This window comes from Manis javanica, chromosome 6, assembly GCF_040802235.1.
Source record: "Manis javanica isolate MJ-LG chromosome 6, MJ_LKY, whole genome shotgun sequence".
NCBI classification, from domain to species: domain Eukaryota; kingdom Metazoa; phylum Chordata; class Mammalia; order Pholidota; family Manidae; genus Manis; species Manis javanica.
In genome coordinates, this window is record NC_133161.1 from 47,332,492 (window position 1) to 47,345,833 (window position 13,342).

At 33.4% G+C, this 13,342-nt stretch overlaps 1 protein-coding gene across 2 annotated transcripts in view; it reads right to left on the minus strand.

The window, feature by feature from the left end:
• TAX1BP1 (Tax1 binding protein 1) overlaps nucleotides 1-13,342 on the minus strand; it is an 86,847-nt gene that overhangs the window by 3,186 nt on the left and 70,319 nt on the right. For both annotated transcript variants that reach the window (XM_037027520.2, XM_037027519.2), the window contains 2 exons: nucleotides 9,794-9,977; nucleotides 9,297-9,445 (listed from right to left, as the gene is read on the minus strand). In XM_037027520.2, coding sequence (XP_036883415.1) covers nucleotides 9,297-9,445; nucleotides 9,794-9,977 — 333 coding nt within the window. The remainder of the gene's footprint in view (nucleotides 1-9,296; nucleotides 9,446-9,793; nucleotides 9,978-13,342) is intronic.

Here is a 13,342-nt window from a genome sequence, read left to right on the forward strand (position 1 = left end):
CCTTTCCCTGGTTTTTAACAGCTAGTAGCTTAGACCAATTTACTGCTTCCATGAATCAGGCAACAACAGTTGTTGCTAGTTACAGTGCTATCAGACCAACTATCAGACATATAGTTAACCCTACTTGTAAAATATCTGGAGAGGGGAAAAAACAATTTACATTTTAAGTCTTTGTACTTACTAAGCCATATATAATTTGAGAATGACACTAATATTCTGTTTCTACCACCTATTTCTTAATAAAAGGGGAGAGAGGTTCAAGAGTAGAATTCTAAGAATAAATATGGAGGTGAAAGGCCTGTACTCTGAAAACTGTAAGACACTCATGTGAGAAATTAAAGAAGGCATAATTAAATGGAAATCTATCCCATGCTCATGGGCAGGAAGAATTAATATTGCCAAAATGGCCATCCTGTCCAAAGTAGTTTACAGACTCGATGCAATCCCTATCAAAATAACAATGGCATTTTTCAATTATCTTGAGCAAATAATCCTTAAATGCATCTGGAACCACAAAATACCCCAAATAGCCAAAGCGATCCTGACAAAGAAGAACAAAGTTGTGGGGGTAGAGAGGTTATGTTGACTTAAAGCTATACTACAAAGCTACAGTAATCGAAACAGTATGGTACTAGCACAAGAACATTCATAGATTGACAGGTAAGAATAGAGAGCCCAGATATAAACCCACGCATATACAATGGGGAAGAGACACCAGTTACTGAGAAAACTGGACACATAAGAGAACGAACCTGGATTACTGTCTAACTCCTTACACAAAAGTAAACTCAAAATGGATCAAAAACCTAAACATAAGACATAAAACCATAAAGTCCTTAGACAAAAACCTAGGCAAAAATCTCTTGAAGAATTGCATGAGCGATTTTTTCCTGGGTACATCTCCTCAGGCGAGGGAAACAAAATAAAAAATGAACAAGTGTGACTACATCAAACCAAAAAGTTTCTGTACAGCAAAGGACACCCATCAGCAGAACAAAAAGGCATCCTACAGTATGGGAGAATATATTCATAAATGACTCATCTAATAAGGGGTTAACATCCAAAATATATGAAGAACTCATATGCCTCAACACCAAAAAAACAAATAACCTGATTAAAAAATGGGTGGAAGACCTGAACATTTTTCCAAAGAAATACAGATGGCCAAGAGGCACATGAAAAGATGTTCCACATCACTAATCATCAGGGAAATGCAAATCAAAACTACAATGCGGTATCACCTCACACCAGTTAGAATGGCCACTATCCAAACAACAAGGTATAACAAGTACTAGCAAGGATGTGAAGAAAAGGGAACCGTCCTACACAGTGGGAATGTCAGTTGATACAGCCATGGTGGAAAGCAGTATGGAGGTTCCTCGAAAAACTAAAAATAGAAACACTATACAACTTAGTAATTCCACTTGCAGGAATTTACCCAAAGAAAACAAAATCTCTGATTCAAAAAGACATGCACTCCTATGTTTACTGACACATTATTTACAATAGCCAAATATGAAAGCAACCTAAGGGTCCATTACCAATGAATGGATAAAAATGATGTGGTATATATACACAATGGAATATTATTCAGCCACAAAAAAAATCCTGCCATCTGCAACAACATGGATGGACTTAACAGGAATGAAGCTAAGTGAAATATGCCAGGCAAAAAAAGACAAAATGATTTCACTTATTTGTGGAATATAAAAACAAAACAAAACAAAACAAACAAAATGAACAAAATAGCAGTAGACTCATAGACACTGAAGAAGTGACTGGTGGTTACCATGGGAGAGGGTGTGGGAGATAAAGGGACACAAAAATGCTAATCATAATACAAAGCTGGTCACGGATATACTAATACAGCATGGAGAAATAGTCAAATGATTCTCTAACAGATTCCTGTGTTGACAGATAGTAACTGCACTAGTGGGGGCAAGGGTTTAAAAATGAAGCTAACTCTGTTGAATCACTGTATTGTATACTTTAAACCAATATGTGATTGTATTATCAATGATACTTCAATTTAAAAAATAAAGTAGAATTCTAGATGTTATAATGAGGCCTAACAAGTTCTCATGAAATAAAAGAAGAAATCACCTACTCAGAATAGTTCAAAACCAGTAGGTATATAAGTTCTTTGAGTAGCCAATTCAAATAATAGGCTCTTGTGATCCTGACATGCAAAATGGCCACATTTTCACTCATGAATATATTTTTCTATTTTACGTGTCAAGCTTGGTTAAGTTTCCAAAACCATATTAGATTAAATATAACAAATTATATCGGGAAGTGAGGTTCTTAAGGCAGGCCCACTGTCAGCAACAAAAAATGCCTATGAACAAAAACAGAAAAGCAGGTAAGAATCCAAAACATCCAACATGTATTTCAGCATTGGATCATACAGCTTTACTATACATCTTAAAAGAATGTGAAGACATCGTTTAATGTTGAGTTTTACATTAATAAACTTAAGTAATTGAGGTTTATTAGGTATTCTTCAAGAAGGCAGAAAATCATGTTTTAGAAAGGTTTCTACACAAAACTACTAAAATAATCAAATTTCAGCACTCATGTGTTGACCCAAAACAATTTTGAATAGCAGGTTTTAAAGTATCAGTACCTAGTATTTTAGCTAAAGTGCTAAAATAATCTTATAAGCAAATTTTATTGGGAATATCACAATGAGATCTATTTAATACCAAATAATTAAATTTTTAAGAAAACATCATTTCCAACAGCATTTTAATCTCTTCAAAGGTCTAAACCATCTTACATTGTTCATCTACCTTTAGACCAGTCAGCACAATAGCACAGTTGACCTTTGAATGATGCAGAGGTTAGGGGCACCAATCCCCCACGCAGTTGAAAATCTATGTACAACTTTTGGCTCCCCAAAAATTTAACCACTAAAAGCCAACTGATAACTGGAAGCCTTACTAATAACCAACAGTCAATTAACACTGTTTTGTATGTTATATGCATTATATACTGCCTTCTTATGAAATAAACTAAAGAAAATGTTTTCTAAATTGTCACAAATCTACAAAAAATTTTCCACTATGAATGTATTGAAAAAAATCTGTGCATAAGTGGTTCCATGCAGTTCAACCCTTGTTGTTCAAGGGTCAACTCTACTTCTACTACTACAAATCGGTTTTTAAGCAAAGGAAACAGCTACTGTAAACTGAAGCTCCATCTGAAATTCCAAAACTTCTCATCAGATGCATGAGTCAAAATCTAGTTTATAATAAAATTCTTGTTTTCTTATCAAAGTATATCTGAAATAGGATTAAGGTGGGTTTATCTCTTGGACATTAAAATAAGGTTAATCATACTAAATTCAAAATACAATCATGAGTGTAAAAATAACATATATACAGCAATTGCATTTATGCATATATATCCAAAAGAATTTAAAGAACTGGAATAGATGTATTTGAACCTATAGGGTCATAGCAGCATTATTCACAAAAGCCTATGTGAGTATCTTAGCAATGGATGAATGAACAAACTATGGTGTATACACACAATGGAGTATTATTTAGCCTTAAAAAGGAAGGAAATTCTAACAAGTGTTACAACATGGATGGATCTTGAGGACATTATACTAAATAAGTAACAAAAAGACAAATAGTGTATGATCCCACTTATAAAAGGTACCTAGAGTAAATCAGATTTATAGAGACAAAGTAGAATGGTGAATTGCCAGGAGCTGGATGGAGAGAGGATACAGGGAGTTGCTGTTTAATGAGTACAGAGTTTCTGTTGTGTAAGATGAAAACAGTTTTGGAGACTGGTTTCACAACAATGTGAATGTACATAACACTACAGAACTGTACATTTACAAATGGATAAGATGGTAATGTTATGTGTATTCTACCACAATAAATAAATGCAATCATGATTAAACTAGCAATATAGGAGCTAAGGACTGAGTTATGCCATCTGAATTATTATGATTCCAGACAATGGGACCATACACAATCATTTTCCAAATTGTACTGTGATTCTATCACTGCTAAGAATTACTAATTGAAATATTTACATATCATTCAGGAGTTAGTAATGTATGTCAAGGAAGAAAGGCCCACTGCTTAATAAAACCGTTACTAAATTATTAATTATTACTTTAGTTCAAGAGCTTAAGAAACATTTGCTAAGGCCAAGGTCAACAAAAATTTAAAAAGTATCAATGACTGGCTAACTCTTATATAAAACTGAAGTATTCATATTTATTCTTATCCCTCAAAACTTTGTACTATTAGGTAAACATAGTCAATATTCCTCTATTTATGAGATGTGTTTAAGCTCTGACAAACATCCATTTTGAGTAACATTCTCAATGAAGGAATATCACTGAACTATGTAATTTAGAGGTATTACAAAATCAGAAAGCAAATTATTTTGCAAGATCTCTATTACTTTTCAAATGTTACTTTTCTCCATATTCAGAAATTAACTCAGAATGGACTAAAAACCTAAATGTAAGAGCTCGAAGAAAACACAAAACACAGGGGCAAATCTTTCTAACTTTGAATTAGGCAATGGTTTCTGGGATATGACAACAAAAGTACAAGTAAAAAACAAAACAGATAAATATGACTCCATCAAGATTAAAGACTTTTTTGACTACAAAGGATACCAAAAAAATTAAAAAGACAACCCACAAAATGGGAGAAAATATTTGCAAATCATGCATCTGACAATGGACAGTCCATTTAATGAGCAGCCAAAGGATTTGAACAGAAATTTTTTCCAAAGCCAATATACAAATGACCACCTAGCACATGAAAGATGCTCAACATTATTAGCCATCAGAGAAATGCAAATAAAAACCATGATAATATGCCACATTATTAGCCATCAGAGAAATGCAAATAAAAACCATGATGATATGCCACTTCACACCCACTAGGATGGACTATACTCAAAACAACAGACAAGTGTGGGTGAGCATGTGGAGAAACTGGAACCCTTTTCCATTGCTAATAGCCAATTAAAACTGTACAACCACTGTAGAAAACAGGCTATTCTTCCAAAGAACAGTTACCATTATGACTCAGCAATTCCACTCCTAGCTATATACCCAAAAGAACTGATAAAAGTATTCAAAAAACTTGTATACAAGTTCACAGCAGCACTACTTACAACCAAAAGATGGAAAAACCCAATGTCATTCAACAGATAAAAGAACGAAATATGGTATATCCATACCATGGAATGTCATCCAGCATTAAAAAGGAATGACGTATATTTATATTCTTCATGCTAAACACATATGCATGCTAAAACATGGATGAACCTTGAAAACATCATGCTAAGTCCAAGTCACATATATGATTTTTTTATCAATGTCCACAACAGGCAACTCTCCAGAGACAGAAAGTAGTTCCCTGGAGCTTGGGGAATAAAGGTTGGGAGGTAAATGCTAAAGATTATAGGGCTTCTTTTTACAGTAAAATGTTCTAAAATTTATTGTGGTGACAGCTGCACAACTGTGAATATACTAAAAACCACTAAATTGTATACTTTAAATGGTGAATCATATGGTATGTAAGTTGTATCTCAATAAAGCTGTTAACAAAAATTACTTTTCCAAGATGACCTGAACATTAGTTTATTATGCAAAAAATTTAAAATCAAGCATCTAAATAGTCCCTACTGTAAGAAAGGCATTGTACTAAATAGGATAAAAATAGCAAATTCAGATTAAGAGATGCCAGCCAGAGATACCTTATCAGCTGGAAATAAGTGTATAAAAAAATTAAAACATAACAGTATAAAATTAATGTAATCCTTTTGATGAAGTCCAGTTTATTTTTGTTGCTATGCTTTTGGTGTCACATCTAAGAAACCACTGCCTAATCCAGTGTCACAAAAAACTGAACCTCTGTTTTCTTTTTAATTTTAGTTTAGCTCTTATACTTAAGTTCAATTTTTTATATGGCATATGTAAGGTAGAGATCCAATTTCATTGTTTTGCATATGGATCTCTAACTGTCCCAGCACCATTTGTTGAAAAGACTGTTCTTTTCCCATTGAAATGCCTTGGCACTTTTGATAAAAGTAAGTTGATGGTAATTATATACTACTTTTGTAAGCAGAAAACGTATCGGTCATATTCAAAATAAAATTTAAGAGTAAGACAACATTATGAAAAACAGCAGTTTAAGAAAGGTAAAAAATCAAATAATGCATCATGACAAATTGGAAATGGATCTTGATTCTTTCAAACAGTGGTTCTCAACAATGTTGGAGTCACAGAACCTTTGAGAATTCATAGATCCCTCAGAGAATAAAAGCTAAAAACTCATCAGAAAACACAAAATGCATATCAATAAAACCGGTTTTCAGTTTGACAGTTCAGTGTTCTTGAGGAAAGCTGCAAACCACACATTAATAAAATGTGTGAGCCTTAGTCTTTCAGAAATAGAGGGGAAGGGAAAGGAGTAAAGCCAGTCCAGGTAGAAGGGAAACAGTGAACATGAAAAACAACTGGGAAGTAGAATGTGTGTTAAAGGAAAAGGAAATAATCCAGCCTTGAATGACAGGCTTGGGAAGTTTAGACCAGTGTCATTCAAATTTTATTGAGCATAGGATCACCTAAGGATTTTGTTAAATGTGATCTAATTCTCAGTAGGTACAGAATGGAGGTGGTGGAGATGCCACAGTTCTGACAAGCTCCCGGGAGATACCAATACTGTTGGTCCACAGATCATATTTTTGAGTAACAAGGGTTTAGACCCATGTTTTCAAAAACTGCAAGAGGCTAAGGCACACAGCAAATTCACAGGGGTACTATGGGATATTTTTAATTTTCTAAGTTAATTATGCCAAAACACTCCACATTTGTCAGATACCACATGAACAACTAAGTTCAAGATGGCTTTTCAGTTTCAACATTAGACAGTGCTACATTCCTTTCAGTGACATGCTATCTTTGAGAAGCTGGGTTTTGGCAGCCACTGAGATATAAAGTATGCACCTTGTGAAAATCAATGTGAAAGAGGAAATGAAGGTGGCTTGTCTAATCTGATTCTAAGGTTTGAGAAGTCATACAGTGGTCAACTGCCACATATATACCATTAGTAATTGTGGTTATTTAAGTAGGAAATGAGAATATGAATCTTTCTTTCAATTCATATGTACTTTTTTCCATATGGTTACTACATTTGTTAGGATATTAAGTATTTCTTTTGGCCTATGGCAGGAGGGGGACTATAAAAAAATTTACTGAGATGCTAAGGGTACCTAGAATTGAGAAAGTTTGAGAACCTCTGGTTTAGTCTATTTAATAGGTTGACAGGTGGTTAATTAAGTGCACAGCTTCAAAGCTAAACCAACGAGGATCAAATCCTGGCTGTACCCTTACCAGCTGTGTGATCTGAAAAAAGGCAATTAAACTTAAGTTTCCTCCATTATAAAAAGAGACAGTAGTCCCTACCTTATAGGACTGCTATGAAGAATAAATGAGTTAATGTATTTAAAGGGCTAAGCATTAGCTGGCAAATAGAGCTATAGAAATGTTTGTCGCTATCACAGTCATCATAATTATGATGTTAGAGTTACTATTATTCCACTCATTAGGTAGAAGGGAGTCAATAAATGCTTTTGATCTGATAGTAGACCACTATCAGTTTCCGATGCAGAAGGGAAGAGAGGTGGCAGGTATATGACTACAGCAGGCTGGAAGAGGCTACCTCAACCATGACTCAAAGGTGCTGAGTCCTGTGGCTGTGAATCATTGCCAGGGTAGAGAAACAAAGAAAAGGAACAGGTTAAACTTATAACTGTTTCCTGTATTCTAACTAAAATTACTTACTAAAATACTTCATATGCAAGTAGTTTTTGTTTTTGTAATGACAAGATCTTTTTTAACAAAAGGTCTGAATATAAAAACTGTCTAATGTGAAAAGTCTTCTGATTGCAAAATACAATCACCTAAGGTGTGCCTATTAAGAACCCTTCCGTCTCATTACCAAATCTAAGCATGTCAGCAAACGAGCACAAGACTCTAACACTGCTTCTCATAGGTTTGCAGGAGGGCAAAGCACACAGATCAGAAAGAACATTCTGCTAATTAAACTGAAGCAGATGACTACGAAAGAGAAGGGCTTGTCACAAGTAACATCTGTGCCAAGAATGATCAGATTAAATATGCAAAATATAAAGTAAAGGTGTAAAAAAGCAGTAAGATTATACTCTAGACCTTAAATAGGCTACAAAAGTTTTGACAGTTTTTCTAATTATTCCCAGTAATAGACATAGGAGGCCAAAAGGCAGGAGGGATAAATACATTTTTCTCCATTATGGGTGTTGAGCAGAAGGGGTAACATCATGCCTGTCTGAACACTGATCAGTTTCTACCAAGGTTAATAGCAATTAAATGCAGCAAACTAGATTAAATGAGAAACAGGTCATGATACTGCTGTACTTGCAAAGAGCACGATAAAGCATTTCTTTTAAATTCATTTTAATGCACAGGAAATCCAAAAAGAGCTATGAGGAAAAGAATATTTATTAAATGTTGAAATCTCAGAAATAATGACATGCAACACAAACTAACTCAGTTATCAGTACTGTGTCGCTGAGAGATTATACTAACAATGTCTAAACGAGCATTTTCTGAAAAAGAAAACTATGACACACTTCTTCAGCTAAAGAGTCCACCTTAAAATTTAAAGTAGGATATAAATGCTAAAATGAAAAGATGTACACTAAAGCACAGTAGTATAATTAATACTGCCTCTTCTAACCTAGTATACCTACAATAAAAAGAATACTCAATAAGTGATAAATTAAGGTTAAACTATCTGTGACTACAGTTAATAATAATGTGTATTTGAAAGCTGTTGAGAAAGTAGATCTCAAAAGTTCTCATCACAAGGGAAAAAAAACTGTATGTGATGACAGTAGTTAACCTAAACTTGTAATCATTTTGCCATATATACAATTACTGAATCATTATGTTGTATACAGGAGAACTAATATGTTATGTGTCAATTACATCTCAGTAGAAAACTTTTAAAAAGGTTAAACTATCTGGTAACTACAATATCCTAAATTCAATCACAGAACTTATTTAATCTTTTACTTTAGTATAAATCCTAAAGTTTAAGTCTGAAGCATATAAATGGTTGATTTTTCAAATTTAAATATAAGCAAGTTTTTCCAAAAATCAAGCAAGCAATCTTATGTACTAACAAGCACACACACTCTTTTCACACACACCACTCTACACAGGACAAAAAATAGAAGGGACAGGCTCAGAAAATGGAGAGTCAATTTACTTTACTATCCTCGGGGTCTTCTAAACCATCAGGCCGACTAAGGTTTCGAGCAGGCTGGCTGCAGACAACATTATCTTCCAGTCCCCAAGAGGGTGCTCTCACAGGTGGCCTTTGGATTTCATCTGAGTAAAAGGCACCATCTGCTCCATCTGAAAAATTTTGGAAGGATAGGGTGAAACCTGGTACTAAAATTAGAATCTCTGTGTATAGCTATGATGAACAAGATAAAAAGAATCATACTGGTACACACAAAAAATAAAGTCTTTATTTTTAACCCAAAAGATTTTTGAAAATAACTATATGTAATAAGCAAATACACTACTCATTCAAGCCGCAGCACTTCTAGGTGAAGCCAGTTAGTGTTAAACATTAAAACTGCTCGTCATAAGATAATGTTTCCATTAGAGTTGATTTTACGAGCAGTTCTCTTAATCCCATGTAGATAAAAAAAGAAAACTCCATATTCAGCTAGTTCCAAACCAAAATATTTTAATAACCTCTTGTTTCCTGTGTTGCATAAGGATTTCCATGTTGCAGAAATGGTGGTGTATTTGGTACTGCTGGAACGTGACCATTTTCCTCCGAGCACGTGCTGAGACACTGTGAGTTCTTCTGATGACTCTGGGAATTCTGACCTTCCATTTTCTTTCCTGCTTGATTTTCTAGATTCCTATTAAATTCCTAAAATTAACAAAAACAAAGGTGAATAAGCAATCAAATATTTTATAATGAGGACAGTGTTAAACATTTAGCCAAAATAAAACAATAAAATTATTTTCCTATTATATTTAAAGTATACAGTTGGAAATACTGCCTCTCAACTTCTCATAAATGCCCATTCCACATATAACAAAATCAGAAAGCAAGATAAAGCCCAGTGTATTTTCAAATTTATTTGTGTCAAGAAAGTACCCTTTTTATAGAGCTAAATGAGAGGAAACTGAATCTCTCACAACTTAGCTATTAATAAAAGTCAAAAGACAAAAAACAAGTCAGACTGCTTCCCTAGTAAAGTCTATAAAATATTTTAAGAAAATTATTTTTTAAAAATACTATATATAGTATAAACTCTTTCAAAAACTAGAGGAAGAAACACCTCTCAACTTACTTTATAAGGGCAGTATTCTCCTGACACAAAAACCAAACAATAACATCATAGAAAAACTGCAGACCTCATCCCCTATGAATACTGATGCAAAAATCCTAACATTAAGAAATCAAATACAACAATATTAAAAAATAATACATCATGACCAAGTGGATTTTATCAGAAAAAAAGCAAATTTAGTTTAACATTCAAAATTCAATATAATTCAACATGTTCAGAGACTTAAGGAAAGAAAATATATGATCATTTCAATAGAATGAAGAAACATTATGCAAGATTCAAAAGGCATTTATGATTTATGTTTTTAATCTCAAGAAACTAGAAATAAAAAGGCATCTACAAAAACCTATAGTGAACCTTAATGGTGAAAAGCTAAATGATTCTACCTAAGACCGATAATAAGGCCAAAATAGCTGCTCTCACAACTTCTATTCAACGATGTACTAGAGAGTCTCAACAGTGGATTATGGGAAGATTAAGACAGGTAAACTGGAAAGGATGATAAACTTTTACTCACAGATGATTTGATCATATATATATATATATATATAAAATCATAAGAATCTATTAAAACTAGGAGAATTAGTGAATTTAGCAAGGCTGCAACAGACAAGGTCAATATGTAACATCAATTGTATCTCGACATATTAGCAACACACAATTGAAAAAATTTTAAAATATTCCATTTAATAGCATCCATAAAGTTAAATACTTAGGAATAAATTTATCAAAAAATGTGCAAGCCCTATCCGTGGATGTTTCGTTGCCCTTGCCTAGCTTGGATTAATACTTAGTCTATAGGCACAGACCTGATCACCTACATTTGCCCTCTTACAGCACTAAATCACGTTTTCTACCTTTATCTTGCATCTACCTACCACTTCAGCATTTTATTTAAAGATATAGGCTTGGGGTTGATTAATGACTGTGTATTGAGTCCCCTATACATAATTTTATTGTTGTTAACAACCATTTGATCAATAAATATGAGAGATGCCCTCTCAAAAAAAAAATATGCAAGCCCTATACATCAAAAACAACAAATATCGAGAGAAATATGTCACATTTGTGCACTGGAAAACTTACTATTTTTATTCTATAAATACCCTACCAAATTGATCTATAGATTCAGTACAATCCCAATCAAAATCCCCACAAACTTTTGTATAAATGTCAAGCTGTGTCTAAAAATGTAGACAGAAATACAGTGGTGGTTTTCAAAAAGCAGAACATTGGAAGATTTATACAACCTAATTTCAAGACTTATTATAAAGCTATATAATCAAGAGTATACAGTATTGGCATAAGGAAAAAAGGCAAAAGGATACAGATCAAGGACTGGATCCTTTTTTCCATAAAGGGACTGATCATAGACATTTTCAGCTTTCTAAGACACACAGTCTTTGTCACAACTACTCAAATCTGCCTCTGCTGTTGCAGCCGTACACAATACCTAAATGAATGGGCATGTCCACATGCTAACAAAACATTATTTATGAAAACAGGTCATGAGCTGTAATTGGCTCATAGGCCTTACTTTGCTGATGCCTGATGTAAATCAGTGAAACAGAAGACAAAGTCCAAAAATATACCATATTCATTACTATAGTCAATTTCAACAAAGATGCAGAAATAACTCAATGGAAAAAAAAGGATGTTTTTTTAAACATATGATGCTAAAAAACTGCTTATCAGTATATAATAAACTTTTGACTATCATACACAAAAAAATAATTTTAAATAGGTCATAAATCTAAGCTAAGAGCTAAAACTACAAATCTACCAAAATAAAAAATGAGAGAAAATCTTTGTAACCGTAGGTTAGGCAAAAATTTCTTAAGAAAGAAATATAGTATAAGCCATTAAGAAAAATAATACTATACTGGACTACTTCAAGATCAGAAGCTTTGCTCTCAAGAGCAAATGAAAAGACAAGCCACAGACTGGTGAAAATATTTCCAAAATATGGGACAAAGGAATTGTATTTGGAACAATAGAGGACTCTTAAAACCAAATACAATCAAAAAAGATAACCCAATAAAAAAATAAGTAAAAGATCTGAATAGACACTTCACAAAAGAATACATACAAATAGGCAATTAGCACCCAAAAAGATGCTCGGCATTATTAATCATCAGGGAAATTAAAACTAAAACTACAATAAGATAAACTATACACCAAATACCATCAGTTGGTAAAAGAGTTAATGTCCATCAATTAGTGAATGGATAAATTCTGCAGGATTACATTTATATGAAATGCTAGAAAAGGTAAAACTATATAGTGACAAAGTATATTAATGGTTATCTGGAACTGGGGGTGGCTGGAGGAGTTGACTGCAAATGAGCATGAGCATGAGGGAACTTTGTGCAGTAATGGAAACATTGTATGGTTTAAATGTAATGGTAGTTACAGAACTATATATATTTTCCAAAATTAAATTGCAGTTAAAATGGGTGAATTTTAGTACATGTAAATTTTACCTCAATAGAGCTGTTAAAACAAAATAAACTAAAATATTAACAAAGGATATAAGGATAAAAAATTTCATCTGTAAAGTAAAATTCAGCTAGTTTTGCTGACTGTCATTCCTTGTCTTGGGAGTAGAGACGAGTCTTCATGTTAACAATTTTATATCTACATAAAATGGAATAAGTAACCTTAGAATGGAAATGAAAGCAAAACTGGTACATGAAAAATGAAAGTCAATTTAGGCTTGAGAATAGAGATGGGAATTAAAAGTTCCTCTCACGCATGTGAAAAGAAGAGAGAAGTCATGTTAAGCAACAACATAGTGCAGGGCTGGGAAGTGAATCACATGGCAGATCACAGGATGCATGTTAAGAATAGGAGAAATGTAGGTAAAAAGACAAGTTGGAAATCACTGTGCCAAATCTATGTCATACAGTTTACTAGAATGGACTTACTGTTCTTAAAC